Genomic DNA, 12,849 nt, shown 5'->3' with positions numbered 1-12,849 from the left:
ATTTTCAATTGTTTCACATTAATAACACGTGAATGCATAAGCTAAAAAATGAAGCTAATAAAGTGATTTTCGTAATATGCAAATTGTAGTAAAAATAATCGTAATGTGCAAGTGTTTAGATATTTTATTTTCAAGTTAATTTTTGCAAATTCTTGTGAGACTGTGTAAATTAATTTTTATTGTAAGGCACTAGACATATTTAACAAAATTTAATGCATATGTACATCGAAAAGTAAAAACTTTCAAGCTAATAATTTTACTTCTATACATAGTTACTTATTTCGTCTTCTGAGATTTGGCACTACAACCGTTTGTCGCCATTTGCTCTCTCAAGATTTAATATATATGTATGTATTTCATAAACTAAAACGTTCGTCGTTCGATTAGGATATACTTATGAAGATTAGTTACGAACACTTACTGGATACTACCTACATATGTATGAGTACATACATACATATGTGAAAAATACCCAGCTGTCTATATTCACATTCAATGCGATTATCTTTCTCTAAGCTTATTAGCCTAATGGACTTCCAGGTTTCTTAAGTCAGTGTTTTTTTTTTGCATAGCAGGACATTTGTGTGCTTAGCATCTATTGAGTAGATATTTAAGTTTTTGAATCTGTTTGTTGATATCCACATCGAATTATTTTTCGATATATTTAACGATAATCGAAACCTTTAACTCATCGATATCACATCGTTTTCAGTACTGTTATAAATAGTCAAATCAATTTTAATTTTATTCGATAGTGAAAACAAGAAAAAATTTCGATACATTTATCGATAACGTCACCAAGCAAGTTTTTGATAAATTCCCCGTTATTGGTATCGAGAACTTAAATTTTCTTTATGTGTTTGTTGATATCAATATCCGATAGTTTTGTCGACATATTTTATGATAATATAAACCTTACACTCATCGATATAATAATTCTATCAGTGCCGTTATAAATAGCAATATCAATTTAAATTTTTTTTTTGATATCGAAAACAAGACAAAAATTTCTTTTTCAATATTTATCGTTTAGAACCGCCGGATCAGGTACTGCCTAGAAATACAATACTACAGCGGTTCGTAGAACTTATGGCGAATTTCCAATAGGCATTGAAATTGCGAAAACGGTGTGCCATTTAAAGAAACTCTAGAAGGAAACGAGTTTAATGAAAAATTGTTCTTAACGCAATGCCCAACTTTGTCATTAAAATTTGTGTCATTTATTGCATCTAGCGACCTCTCAAGGATGTTCAGAAGAAACGAAGTTAGGTAGCATGGTAGCTGCTACCTGCCTTTGGCAAGAATGCCATCCACTAAAGAGCTCCCACAACGATTTTCTCCTTTCTTCATTTATTGATTTTGAGTTTGCACATTTCGCTAGCCTAAAGGTTTACCTCACCTGTTTTCAAAGAACGCCAAGTTCGCAACTAATTTGTTTAACCTTTTATTTGCTTTTCATGCTTTTTCGCGTCAAAAAGGCATTAGAACAGGCAATTGTTCATCCTTTCCAGGCTCTTACGTTTCTAATCGACCAAGGCGAATTAAACTTGTTCCCTTTTGTTATCTGGTTATTCTATAGCAAGTATCCAAAGCATTTGAGTTTAGGGTGCGTACTAATTTTATGAAAAATTACACTAAATAAGGCACAAGTCGAAACAGGTTGGTCTTCAAACCATATTTACCAAAAAATGAGAGAAAATCGTAACACAATCCATTAATTTTATGGCACATGGCCAGGTTTCAACGCGGATCGATTTGGTAACGTAATGCCGACTAAATTTTTACCTAGCTGTTTGCCTCACTCCACCCCACAATGGTTGTGTACATCTCTAAATAATTAGGCATATATGTACATGCATACATACATACATACATACATATGTATATAAGAACGCTGTTCAATTCGCTTGATTTCAATATTTACATAGTCTACTACTGTCCGTATTTGTAAAAACAAAATCGACCGATGAGTGCGAAGTGCATTTGCCATGAATTGAACTTCAGACGCTTCAACTGTCGCAACGATTTTAATACATTCCTACAGATATACATACATACATGTAGTACATACCCTGCAGAAAAAAATTACAGATTGATTAAAAAAAAAAACAACTTCTAGTTAGCTTTTTTTCAGAATTTAGATAAGTAACTAGCTTCTAATTAGCTATGACAAAAATAACTTTAAGTTAGTTGTAAAGTCGTGCAGGAGTCATGCAGACGCTATTGGGAGTTGGTTTTCTTTGCAAGTTTCTATTTAAATATACTCATTCAAAAATTACTTTCAATACACTTTTTCTCTGCACTTCGCAGATTATTTTTCGTATTCAGGACAAATAAAACAATGGTCGAAATTTTATATAAGCAACTATGTAAGTTAGATAAAATAAGTAAATAAATAAAAATATAAAAAATTAAAAAAAAAAATTTTTTATTGATAGTTTATGTACAAAAGTAGTTAGCTACAAGTTAGTTGACATAATGCAGCGGAAATCAGTTCTCACTATTTTGCCGACATCGCCCTTCAAAAGTAGTTAATTACGGTCAAAAGAAATAGTTAATAAATAGTTACCACTAGTCGACCGCTAGTTGGTTAATAGTTAGCTACAAACTAGTCCCATTTCCTGCAGGGTGTGTACGTATGCATGTAAGTATAAAAAAGTGAATGCAAATTACTTACAAAACAACAACAAAAAACGCACTGCGTCTACTAATGTTTGTAAAGATATGCATATTCGTATATTTTTCATTTTTAATTTTTGTTATTTTGCTTGTTACTACGTTGTATGTATGTATTGATTGCATTTGATGATTGCTTTCAAATCGCATGTCGTCGATATGTATTTACTACATACATACATACGTATGTACATTTTNAAACTAGTCCCATTTCCTGCAGGGTATGTACGTATGCATGTAAGTATAAAAAAGTGAATGCAAATTACTTACAAAACAACAACAAATCTACCAATGTTTGTAAAGATATGCATATTCGTATATTTTTCACCTTTAATTTTTGTTATTTTGCTTGTTACTACCGTGTATGTATGTATTGATTGCATTTGATGATTGCTTTCAAATCGCATGTCGTCGATATGTATTTACTACATACATACATACGTATGTACATTTTTATGTACTTGCAGTTGCTGTGTAGCTGCAATTTTTTTTTTTTATAAGCTAGCAATTTTTAGGCTTTTAATTTTTTATATTACATATTTTCATATTTACATTTGTGCTTTGACGATTTTTTTCGCTAGTATCTTTGTATGTGATTTTTTTTTTGTTGCATATTCATTTGTAACTTCAATAACAAATTTAATTGTTTTAAACGCCACATGACGAACTCACTGGTGGTGGTGGTGGTGGTGGTGAATGCAGCGTCACGCAAGCGCTGGACTTATAAAAGCGAAAATAATAAAATAAAAATCTATTGTAAATAGGTATGAATGTTTTCACTTAACAAAATTCATATCAAACTTGTGCTTGTTTAGAGAAAGCAAGCGGCCGGCAACAGCTGCATGAACATATTTTTTTTTTTTTTTATTGCTGAATCAAGATCTTGCCAGCAGCAACAAGGCACAACATAAAATCGCTAGTAGAAAATAATCACAATCAATAAAAGGGTAAATAAATTTCAAGTATTTTGAAAAATTTAATTATAAACAAGAGAAATTAGCAACAAAGAAACGTGCGCTCATGCGCAATTGCTGCTGCGCCTTTGAAGTGCTGCCACTGATGAGCAGCGTGATTTGCGGTGACACATTAGCCGGACAGTGAAGGTTAATGGCGACACTCATGGCTGTACATACTTACATGCATCTAAACATTTGTGAGCATAGTTATAATGAAATCGACTGCTTCGTAAATAGATCGTTACATCAGCAACGGAACTATGCGCTGGAAAATGTGTGATTCAGTAAGGCCTTAGTTTTACTTTTATAAATTTTTTAAAGACAAGTTTTTTTAGTGATTATTAAAATAATCGGTCCCGCGCCACCTAACGTCTAAATTTTTTGTGGAGGTATTTCTTTCTTTTTAAGTAATATAAGTTCCAAATATGAACAAAATCGGACCATATATACAGATTTTCCAAATATCTTGAGCCCTGCGCCACCTATCAGCAAACATTTTTGTGGAGTGATTTCAAATATGAACCATATCGGACTATAAATAAAGCGTTTTCAAATATCTCGACACCTGCGCCACCGAGCGGATTAGTCCAGCTTTCATATTGCATTGTCATCGGGTTCTGAGCTAAGTTTAAACTTTCAAGTCTAGGGAAGTTGGTTAAAAATTGATTCCAAGGTAATAATAAAAGCTTGTTATAAAAGCATGTGAAATAAAAAACAATATTTGTCGAGAAGATTCTTTTTAATTCGTCGTGCTCTTTAGCTTATACGTTGCCTCAGAGAAAGAAGTTCAATGGTGTCAGACCGCAATATCTCGTAAGATAATGCGTCCTATGAACTCCATTCACAATAGGGCTATGGTTTCAGGCCACATTGAGCCAATGCTCTTCATTGGTCGCCTCGCTACGGCATCACACTCCATAACTCCATAAGCAGGTGAAACGGTGTCTCCTCAGCTGAATCGCAGAAATGACAGAGATCGGTCGACCAGATTCCCACCTTGTACAGATGTGCTCTTAATATGCAGTATGCAGTTAGGAGGCCTATAATTATTCTGAGTTTGTGTTTGGGGTAGGCATGTGCGTTTAATCAATTAATCGAGAAAGCTGATTAATCGAAACCTGATTAATTAATTAATCAAAGAATAATTTCTCGATTAATTAAATTTAATCTTATTAATCAATTTATTTATAGAAAAAAAATTTACTTCAATAGTGCCACAACTCAAAAAAGCTAAACTGGAGAAGAACGGCTTTAAAGTTTTGAATTTACATATACTCCCACAGTAAAAATGAATACATATTTGATTCTAGGGAGATAACAAGTTACTGAGATTTTACTTCATTTTTTATGAGTAAACAGTAACTACTCAGGATCTGATTAATCACATTTTGGATTCATCAGGATTATGATTAATTAAAAAATTATTTGATCGATTAATCGCCCACTCCTAGTTAGTGAAGTTAGTTAGAAATTTAAATCTTTTTAGATTATACCCCCCAGTAAGCTTTTGGGCTCGGGAAGTATCGGCTATCTCTTTGCCTCGTATAACCTTCTAACCTGACACCCACAGTACCTGGATGTTGTTGAGTTCCACAAGGTTGTTAAACTTCTCAATGCACTCAAGGACTAAGGATGATTTTACCACCAAGGATGATAATGCCTTAAATGCTGCCTAGCTGTAGCTAAGGATTAAGATTCTCTCGTTGTGGTAGCCTCTAAGTAAGTTCATCTCTGCACACCTTCGCTTGGAAAATGCTCGGGTATTTGTTCATGGGCACGGATAGCTTCATCCTCATGGCCATAAATGCCTGCCCCAATAGCTACTGGTATTTTGGAGCCGTCAATGTTTTATTCCATATTCCATATTTACTTTTTTTACATTTTGAAAGTCAATCTATTTAATGTTGGCAGCTCAAAAAGAAATTGGAAAGTGCAAAATTTTTCTAAACAAAAACTCTTAACTCTTTTCGTCTAAATTTCGATAATGGCCGCAATGAGTCCCACACGTACCAACTGAAGCAACTGAGGACATAAAGAGCCCCAAACCTCTTCCAGTAGTGTTAATACGAGCGGACTACAATCCCACTGAAATGTCTGCAGCAGACGGTGTCAGCTTTGTGGACGATTGCGATTCGGAGCATTGTAATCAAATGCGTACCTGGTCTTCCGATCAAAATATCGAAACCCAGCGCGCATACCGAATACACGGTCGCAGCACGTAAAACCTAATAGCTTTCATAATTTCTACACTCAAGTTACTCCAATGCACAAAACTTTCAAACTTTTCCCACAAACGTTTTCTAATCACGCAAATTTTCCCTCTCATTTCAGATGAATCCCATGAACCAGATGCAGAGCATGACTATGGGCGGTGGTCCACAATTGACACCACAGCAACAGCAGCAACAACAAGCCATGAACGGGCTGGGGCCCATGGCTAAGATGCAGGGCATGGCGAATGGCGGGTATGCACGTCGTAACACGCCTTACCCCACGCCACAGATGCATGCGGCACAAAAGCGCGCCAGCTACCCCTCTATGGGCAATCCGTCACTACAGAATGTTCCTCCGCAAATGAGTATGCAACATTATGGCCAACAGATGCACCCGCAAGCTGGCAGCGGTGTACCGGTGCCTATGCAAGCGGGCGCCTACGGACGTGGCGGCCCCATGGGCGGCTATGCCAGAGCTAATGCTATGGCACCGGTTGGTATGGGTCCCGGCGGTGGCATGGGTCCCAGTGGTATGGGTCCTGGCGGCATGGGTCCCGGCGGTATGGGTCCTGTTGGCATGGGCCCCAGTGGCATGGGTCCCGGCGGCATGTGTCCAAGCAATATGGGTCCTGGCGGCATGGGTCCTGGCGGTATGGGCCCCGGTGGCATGGGTCCGGGTGGCGTGAGTGCAATGCAGCGTGGTATGCCACAGGGTCCAGGCGGTTACAGCGCCGCTATGGCGCATCAACAGAATCAATATTATGCGAGCGTGAATGGTGGTGGCGGCGGTGGCATGGGTCCGGCTGGTCCGAGCTCTCTAACAAATACCGGTGCGATGTACCAGAATCAAGGGTGAGCATATAGTCGACGAATTTATATGATTATTAAATTATTCGTGTATTCCTCCGATCCCGATCGATACCTGTCAACCTTCGTCCGATCCTAATTTAGCCAATCCTGTATTTGTATGCCATACTTGCAAGTCTATAAAGATTTATTGAATTCTTATTTCCCTGTGTAGTTTCCAGCAAAATTACCAACACAGCCCAGTTCCTGGTAATCCGACGCCGCCATTAACACCTGCCTGCAGCGTTCCATACATCAGTCCGAATCCAGACATCAAACCCATTATGGACAACTGTAAGTCTATTTTGATGCTAAGCATTTTAAAGCGTACATTTCTAACGCAAGAATTTTCCTATCTTTGCATATCCTTCGCGCACACTTACACAACAAATCACACACGGGTCCATTCCTCTTTCCGTTGTGTTTGCATGGACATACAGGCGAGGAGATGCGACTGACTTTCCCCGTACGTGATGGCATCATACTTCCACCTTTCCGCTTGCTGCACAATCTCTCCGTCAGCAATCACGTATTCCACTTGAAGCAGAATGTCTACAATACGCTCATGTGTCGGTAAGTAGCCTGCGACTCAACTCTCTTTGAGTGTGTCCAACTGCATGAAGGCTAATCGTGCAATTATTTGTTTGGTTTACAGCTCCGACCTCGAGCTGCAGTTGAAATGCTTCCACCAAGACGACCGGCAGATGAACACGAATTGGCCGCATACAGTAACGGTTTCGGCTAATGCTACACCCCTCAACATTGAACGGTCCGAGAAGACGGGCCAAGCACTGCGGCCGCTATATCTGAAGGCAGTGTGTCAACCCGGACGCAATACTCTCCAACTAACCGCTAGTTCCTGCTGTTGTGTATGTATTGCATACCTTTTACATACCACATAGAAGCTTATTTTGCTCTGCCTAATACACACAAGTCTTATTCTTATCTTCTTCTTCTCCATTGCAGTCCCACTTATTTGTGCTACAGCTAGTCCATCGACCTTCCGTGCGGCATGTTCTTCAAAGCCTGCACAAGCGTAATTGTTTGCCGGTAGACCATTGTGTAGCCAAAATCAAACGCAACTTCATGGTCTGTTCGACGACCAGCGTTCCACTAGAATCCGGCGCCGGCAATATGGAAGCGACAAAATGCACCAAGATCTCATTAAAATGTCCGATCATGAAGTCTCGAATACGAATGCCTGCGCGAGGACACGAGTGCAAGCACATCCAGTGTTTCGATCTGGAGGCCTATCTGCTTATGAATTGCGAACGTGGCGCCTGGCGGTGTCCCGAATGCAAGTGAGTATACTAGATTGACTAGAGCCACAACTCTTCAAAAAAAAATAAACTTTTACGGGTTATTAAACAAAACTAATTCCGAAATTTTTACTTTTTTCGCAGTAAACCCGCGCTGACAGAAAGTCTTGAAATCGATCAGTATGTCTGGGCTATTTTGGATAAACTGAATGGCACTGATGTGGACGAGGTTATCATCGATTCGAGTGGTAATTGGCGAGCGGCGCAAGGTATACACCAAGGTTCACCGATCAGCGCGATGTCTGCACAAATGCCCAGCCCAATGTCGGGACAAATGTTGCCAGGAGGACAAATGCCAGGTCAAATGGGTGGTCCAACCCCGAGTCAAATAGGCGCACAAATGCCCGGACAAATGGGCGGTCAAATGCCTGGTCAAATGAGCGGACAAATGCCTGGGCAAATGGGTGCTCAAATGCAAGGACAAATGGGACCGATGGGTAGCCAAATGCCAGGACAAATGGGCGGTCAAATGGGTAGCCAAATGCCGGGTCAAATGGGCGGGCAAATGGTTGGACCCAATGTGCCGAGTATTAAACAGGAAAATACCTTTGACGATCAATCAAAAGTGATGTCACCATGGGACAACTCGCAGGCGATGAGTCCCTACATGCAACATGACATGAATGCGGGCACGCCTAATGTACCCGGTGCGGGTCAAATGTAAGTGCTACTTAAAGAATAAGACAAACAGGTGTGACAATTAATTCAAATACATATTTTGCCAATTGCACAGACGCAGTCCCTTCGACATGTATAGCGGTGGAGATGTCGGTGTTAATGATCAGCATACAGGTGATACTGGTAATTCTCTTGACCAGCTTAATGCAATGGAGAAGAGTCTCAACGATCAGGTGAGTATGGTATTGAAAATATATCAGAAAAATCAAACAAATCTACATACACACGTACGTAGTACACATACGAACTTAATTAATTAGACTTGTGTGTATAGGCAGAGCAAAAAAGCTTCTATGTGGTATGAAAAGTATGCAATACATACACAACAGCAGGAACTAGCGGTTAGTTGGAGAGTATTGCGTCCGGGTTGACACACTGCCTTCAGATATAGCGGCCGCAGTGCTTGGCCCGTCTTCTCGGACCGTTCAATGTTGAGGGGTGTAGCATTAGCCGAAACCGTTACTGTATGCGGCCAATTTGTGTTCATCTGCCGGTCGTCTTGGTGGAAGCATTTCAACTGCAGCTCGAGGTCGGAGCTGTAACCAAACAAATAATTGCACGATTAGCCTTCATGCAGTTGGACACACTCAAAGAGAGTTGAGTCGCAGGCTACTTACCGACACATGAGCGTATTGTAGACATTCTGCTTTAAGTGGAATACGTGATTGCTGACGGAGAGATTGTGCAGCAAGCGGAAAGGTGGAAGTATGATGCCATCACGTACGGGGAAAGTCAGCGCATCTCCTCGCCTGTATGTCCATGCAAACACAACGGAGAGGATTTGGACGGTGTGTGATTTGTTGTGTAAGTGTGCGCGAAGGATATGCAAAGATAGGAAAATTCTTGCGTTAGAAATGTACGCATTTAAAATGCTTAGCATCAAAATAGACTTACAGTTGTCCATAATGGGTTTGATGTCTGGATTCGGACTGATGTATGGAACGCTGCAGGCAGGTGTTAATGGCGGCGTCGGATTACCAGGAACTGGGCTGTGTTGGTAATTTTGCTGGAAACTACACAGGGAAATAAGAATTCAATAAATCTTTATAGACTTGCAAGTATGGCATACAAATACAGGATTGGCTAAATTAGGATCGGACGAAGGTTGACGGTATCGATCGGGATCGGAGGAATACACGAAAAATTTAATAATCATATAAATTCGTCGACTATATGCTCACCCTTGATTCTGGTACATCGCACCGGTATTTGTTAGAGAGCTCGGACCAGCCGGACCCATGCCACCGCCGCCACCACCATTCACGCTCGCATAATATTGATTCTGTTGATGCGCCATAGCGGCGCTGTAACCGCCTGGACCCTGTGGCATACCACGCTGCATTGCACTCACGCCACCCGGACCCATGCCACCGGGGCCCATACCGCCAGGACCCATGCCGCCAGGACCCATATTGCTTGGACACATGCCGCCGGGACCCATGCCACTGGGGCCCATGCCAACAGGACCCATACCGCCGGGACCCATGCCGCCAGGACCCATACCACTGGGACCCATGCCACCGCCGGGACCCATACCGACCGGTGCCATAGCATTAGCTCTGGCATAGCCGCCCATGGGGCCGCCACGTCCGTAGGCGCCCGCTTGCATAGGCACCGGTACACCGCTGCCAGCTTGCGGGTGCATCTGTTGGCCATAATGTTGCATACTCATTTGCGGAGGAACATTCTGTAGTGACGGATTGCCCATAGAGGGGTAGCTGGCGCGCTTTTGTGCCGCATGCATCTGTGGCGTGGGGTAAGGCGTGTTACGACGTGCATAACCGCCATTCGCCATGCCCTGCATCTTAGCCATGGGCCCCAGCCCGTTCATGGCTTGTTGTTGCTGCTGTTGCTGTGGTGTCAATTGGGACCACCGCCCATAGTCATGCTCTGCATCTGGTTCATGGGATTCATCTGAAATGAGAGGGAAAATTTGCGTGATTAGAAAACGTTTGTGGGAAAAGTTTGAAAGTTTTGTGCATTGGAGTAACTTGAGTGTAGAAATTATGAAAGCTATTAGGTTTTACGTGCTGCGACCGTGTATTCGGTATGCGCGCGTGGGTTTCGATATTTTGATCGGAAGACCAGGTACGCATTTGATTACAATGCTCCGAATCGCAATCGTCCACAAAGCTGACACCGTCTGCTGCAGACATTTCAGTGGGATTGTAGTCCGCTCGTATTAACACTACTGGAAGAGGTTTGGGGCTCTTTATGTCCTCAGCTGCTTCAGTTGGTACGTGTGGGACTTCATTGCTGGCCATTATCGAAATTTAGACGAAAAGAGTTAAGAGTTTTTGTTTAGAAAAATTTTGCACGTTCCAATTTCTTTTTGAGCTGCCAACATTAAATAGATTGACTTTCAAAATGTTAAAAAAAAGTAAATATGGAATATGGAATAAAACATTGACGGCTCCAAAATACCGTAGGTATTGGGGCAGGTATTTATGGCCATAGATGAAGCTATCCGTGTCCATGAACAAATACCCGAGCATTTTCCAAGCGAAGGTGTGCAGAGATGAACTTACTTAGAGGCTCCACAACGAGAGAATCTTAATCCTTAGAGACAGCTAGGCAGCACTTAAGGCATTATCATCCTTGGTGGTAAAATCATCCTTAGTCCTTGAGTGCATTGAGAAGTTTAACACCCTTGGGAACTCAACAACATCCAGGTACTGTGGGTGCTAGGTTAGAAGTATATACGCAAAAGAGCCGGCGCTAGACAACACGGCGAACTCGCCCACCTGAACAGGCCAACATCGAGACTTAAAAAAGGAAACTGGTAATACACTAGCGTACGACAGGGATTACACCAAAAGCTTACTGGGGGGTATAATCTAAAAAGATAATTTAATAATTACTAACTGAGGGATTAACGTCAATTTTTTTTCAATCCATGAATCAAATTTAGTCCGATGTTACGTTAATAAAAAATGAAGTGAAATCTTAGTAACTTGTTATCTCCCTAGAATCAAATATGTATTCATTTTTACTGAGTATATGATTCACTTAGCCGTTTTCAGTTAGCTTTTTTGAGTTGTGGCACTATTGAAGTAAATTTTTTTTCTATAAATAATATTGATTAATAAGATTAAATGTAATTAATCAAGAAATTAATCTTTGTTTAATTAATTAATCAGGTTTCGATTATCAGCTCGTTCGATTAATTGATTAATCGCACATGCCTACCCCAAACACAAAGTCAGAATATTATAGGCCTCCTAACTGCATACTGCATATTAAGAGCACATCTGTACAAGGTGGGAATCTGGTCGACCGATCTCTGTCATTTCTGCGATTCAGCTGAGGAGACACCGTTTCACCTGCTTATGGAGTTATGGAGTGTGATGCCGTAGCGAGGAGTCGTAGGACGTATTCTTCTCTGAGCACGTGAACGTATGCCTAGCCATTTGTCTAGAATTCGGAGTGAACAACGGAATTATACGCAATAGATTGCTGGCGTCCGGCTCGAAATCTATCCGATGGTACAACACAATGCACGTGATTCCATCAAATGTACAGACAGCGTAAATCCCGACTCTATTACATGTGATGTATACGCAGGTTAGATGAATGTCTGTTGCCAGAAATAGTGTTGACATTTTGATATTGTGTTTCATCTAAACGCATAAGCTAAAGAGCACGACGAATTAAAAAGAATCTCTCGACAAATATTGTTTTTTATTTTACATGCTTTTATTAGAAACTTTTATTATTACCTTGGAATCAATTTTTAACCAACTTCCCTAGACTTGAAACTAAAACTTAGCTCAGAACCCGATGACAATGCAATATGAAAGCTGAATTAATTTGCTTGGTGGCGCAGATGTCGAGATATTTGAAAACGCTTTATTTCTGGTCCGATATGGTTCATATTTGAAATGAAAAGGAATCACTTCACAAAAATGTTGCCTGATAGGTGGCGCAGGGGTCGAGATATTTGCAAAATCTGTATTTATGGTCCGATTTTGTTCATATTTAGACGTATATTACTTAAAAAGAAAGAAATAACTCCACAAAAAATTTAGCCGTTAGGTGGTGCGGGTCGATTTTTTTAATAATCACTAAAAAAACTTGTCTTTAATTTTTTTTTTTAATTACTTGTTTTATTTATAAAAGAAAATTTATTTTTTTAATTTTTAATTTTTTTAATAATCACTA

General features: G+C 40.3%; 1 protein-coding gene across 1 annotated transcript in view; it reads left to right on the top strand.

Annotated features, from left to right (window-relative positions):
- The window catches only part of tna (Zinc finger MIZ domain-containing protein tonalli), a 53,101-nt gene that overhangs the window by 28,593 nt on the left and 11,659 nt on the right, over positions 1 to 12,849 (top strand). The window contains exons 4-10 of the mRNA XM_017621971.1: positions 5,964 to 6,697; positions 6,867 to 6,985; positions 7,132 to 7,264; positions 7,347 to 7,560; positions 7,658 to 7,992; positions 8,095 to 8,309; positions 8,343 to 8,414. Of these exons, the coding sequence (XP_017477460.1) occupies positions 5,964 to 6,697; positions 6,867 to 6,985; positions 7,132 to 7,264; positions 7,347 to 7,560; positions 7,658 to 7,992; positions 8,095 to 8,309; positions 8,343 to 8,414 (1,822 nt within the window). The remainder of the gene's footprint in view (positions 1 to 5,963; positions 6,698 to 6,866; positions 6,986 to 7,131; positions 7,265 to 7,346; positions 7,561 to 7,657; positions 7,993 to 8,094; positions 8,310 to 8,342; positions 8,415 to 12,849) is intronic.

Source organism: Rhagoletis zephyria, unplaced genomic scaffold, assembly GCF_001687245.7.
Source record: "Rhagoletis zephyria isolate East Lansing unplaced genomic scaffold, Rhagoletis_zephyria_1.1 Rzeph_scaffold_02655, whole genome shotgun sequence".
Classification (NCBI taxonomy): Eukaryota; Metazoa; Arthropoda; class Insecta; order Diptera; family Tephritidae; genus Rhagoletis; species Rhagoletis zephyria.
This window is presented reverse-complemented; position numbering and strand designations above follow the sequence as displayed.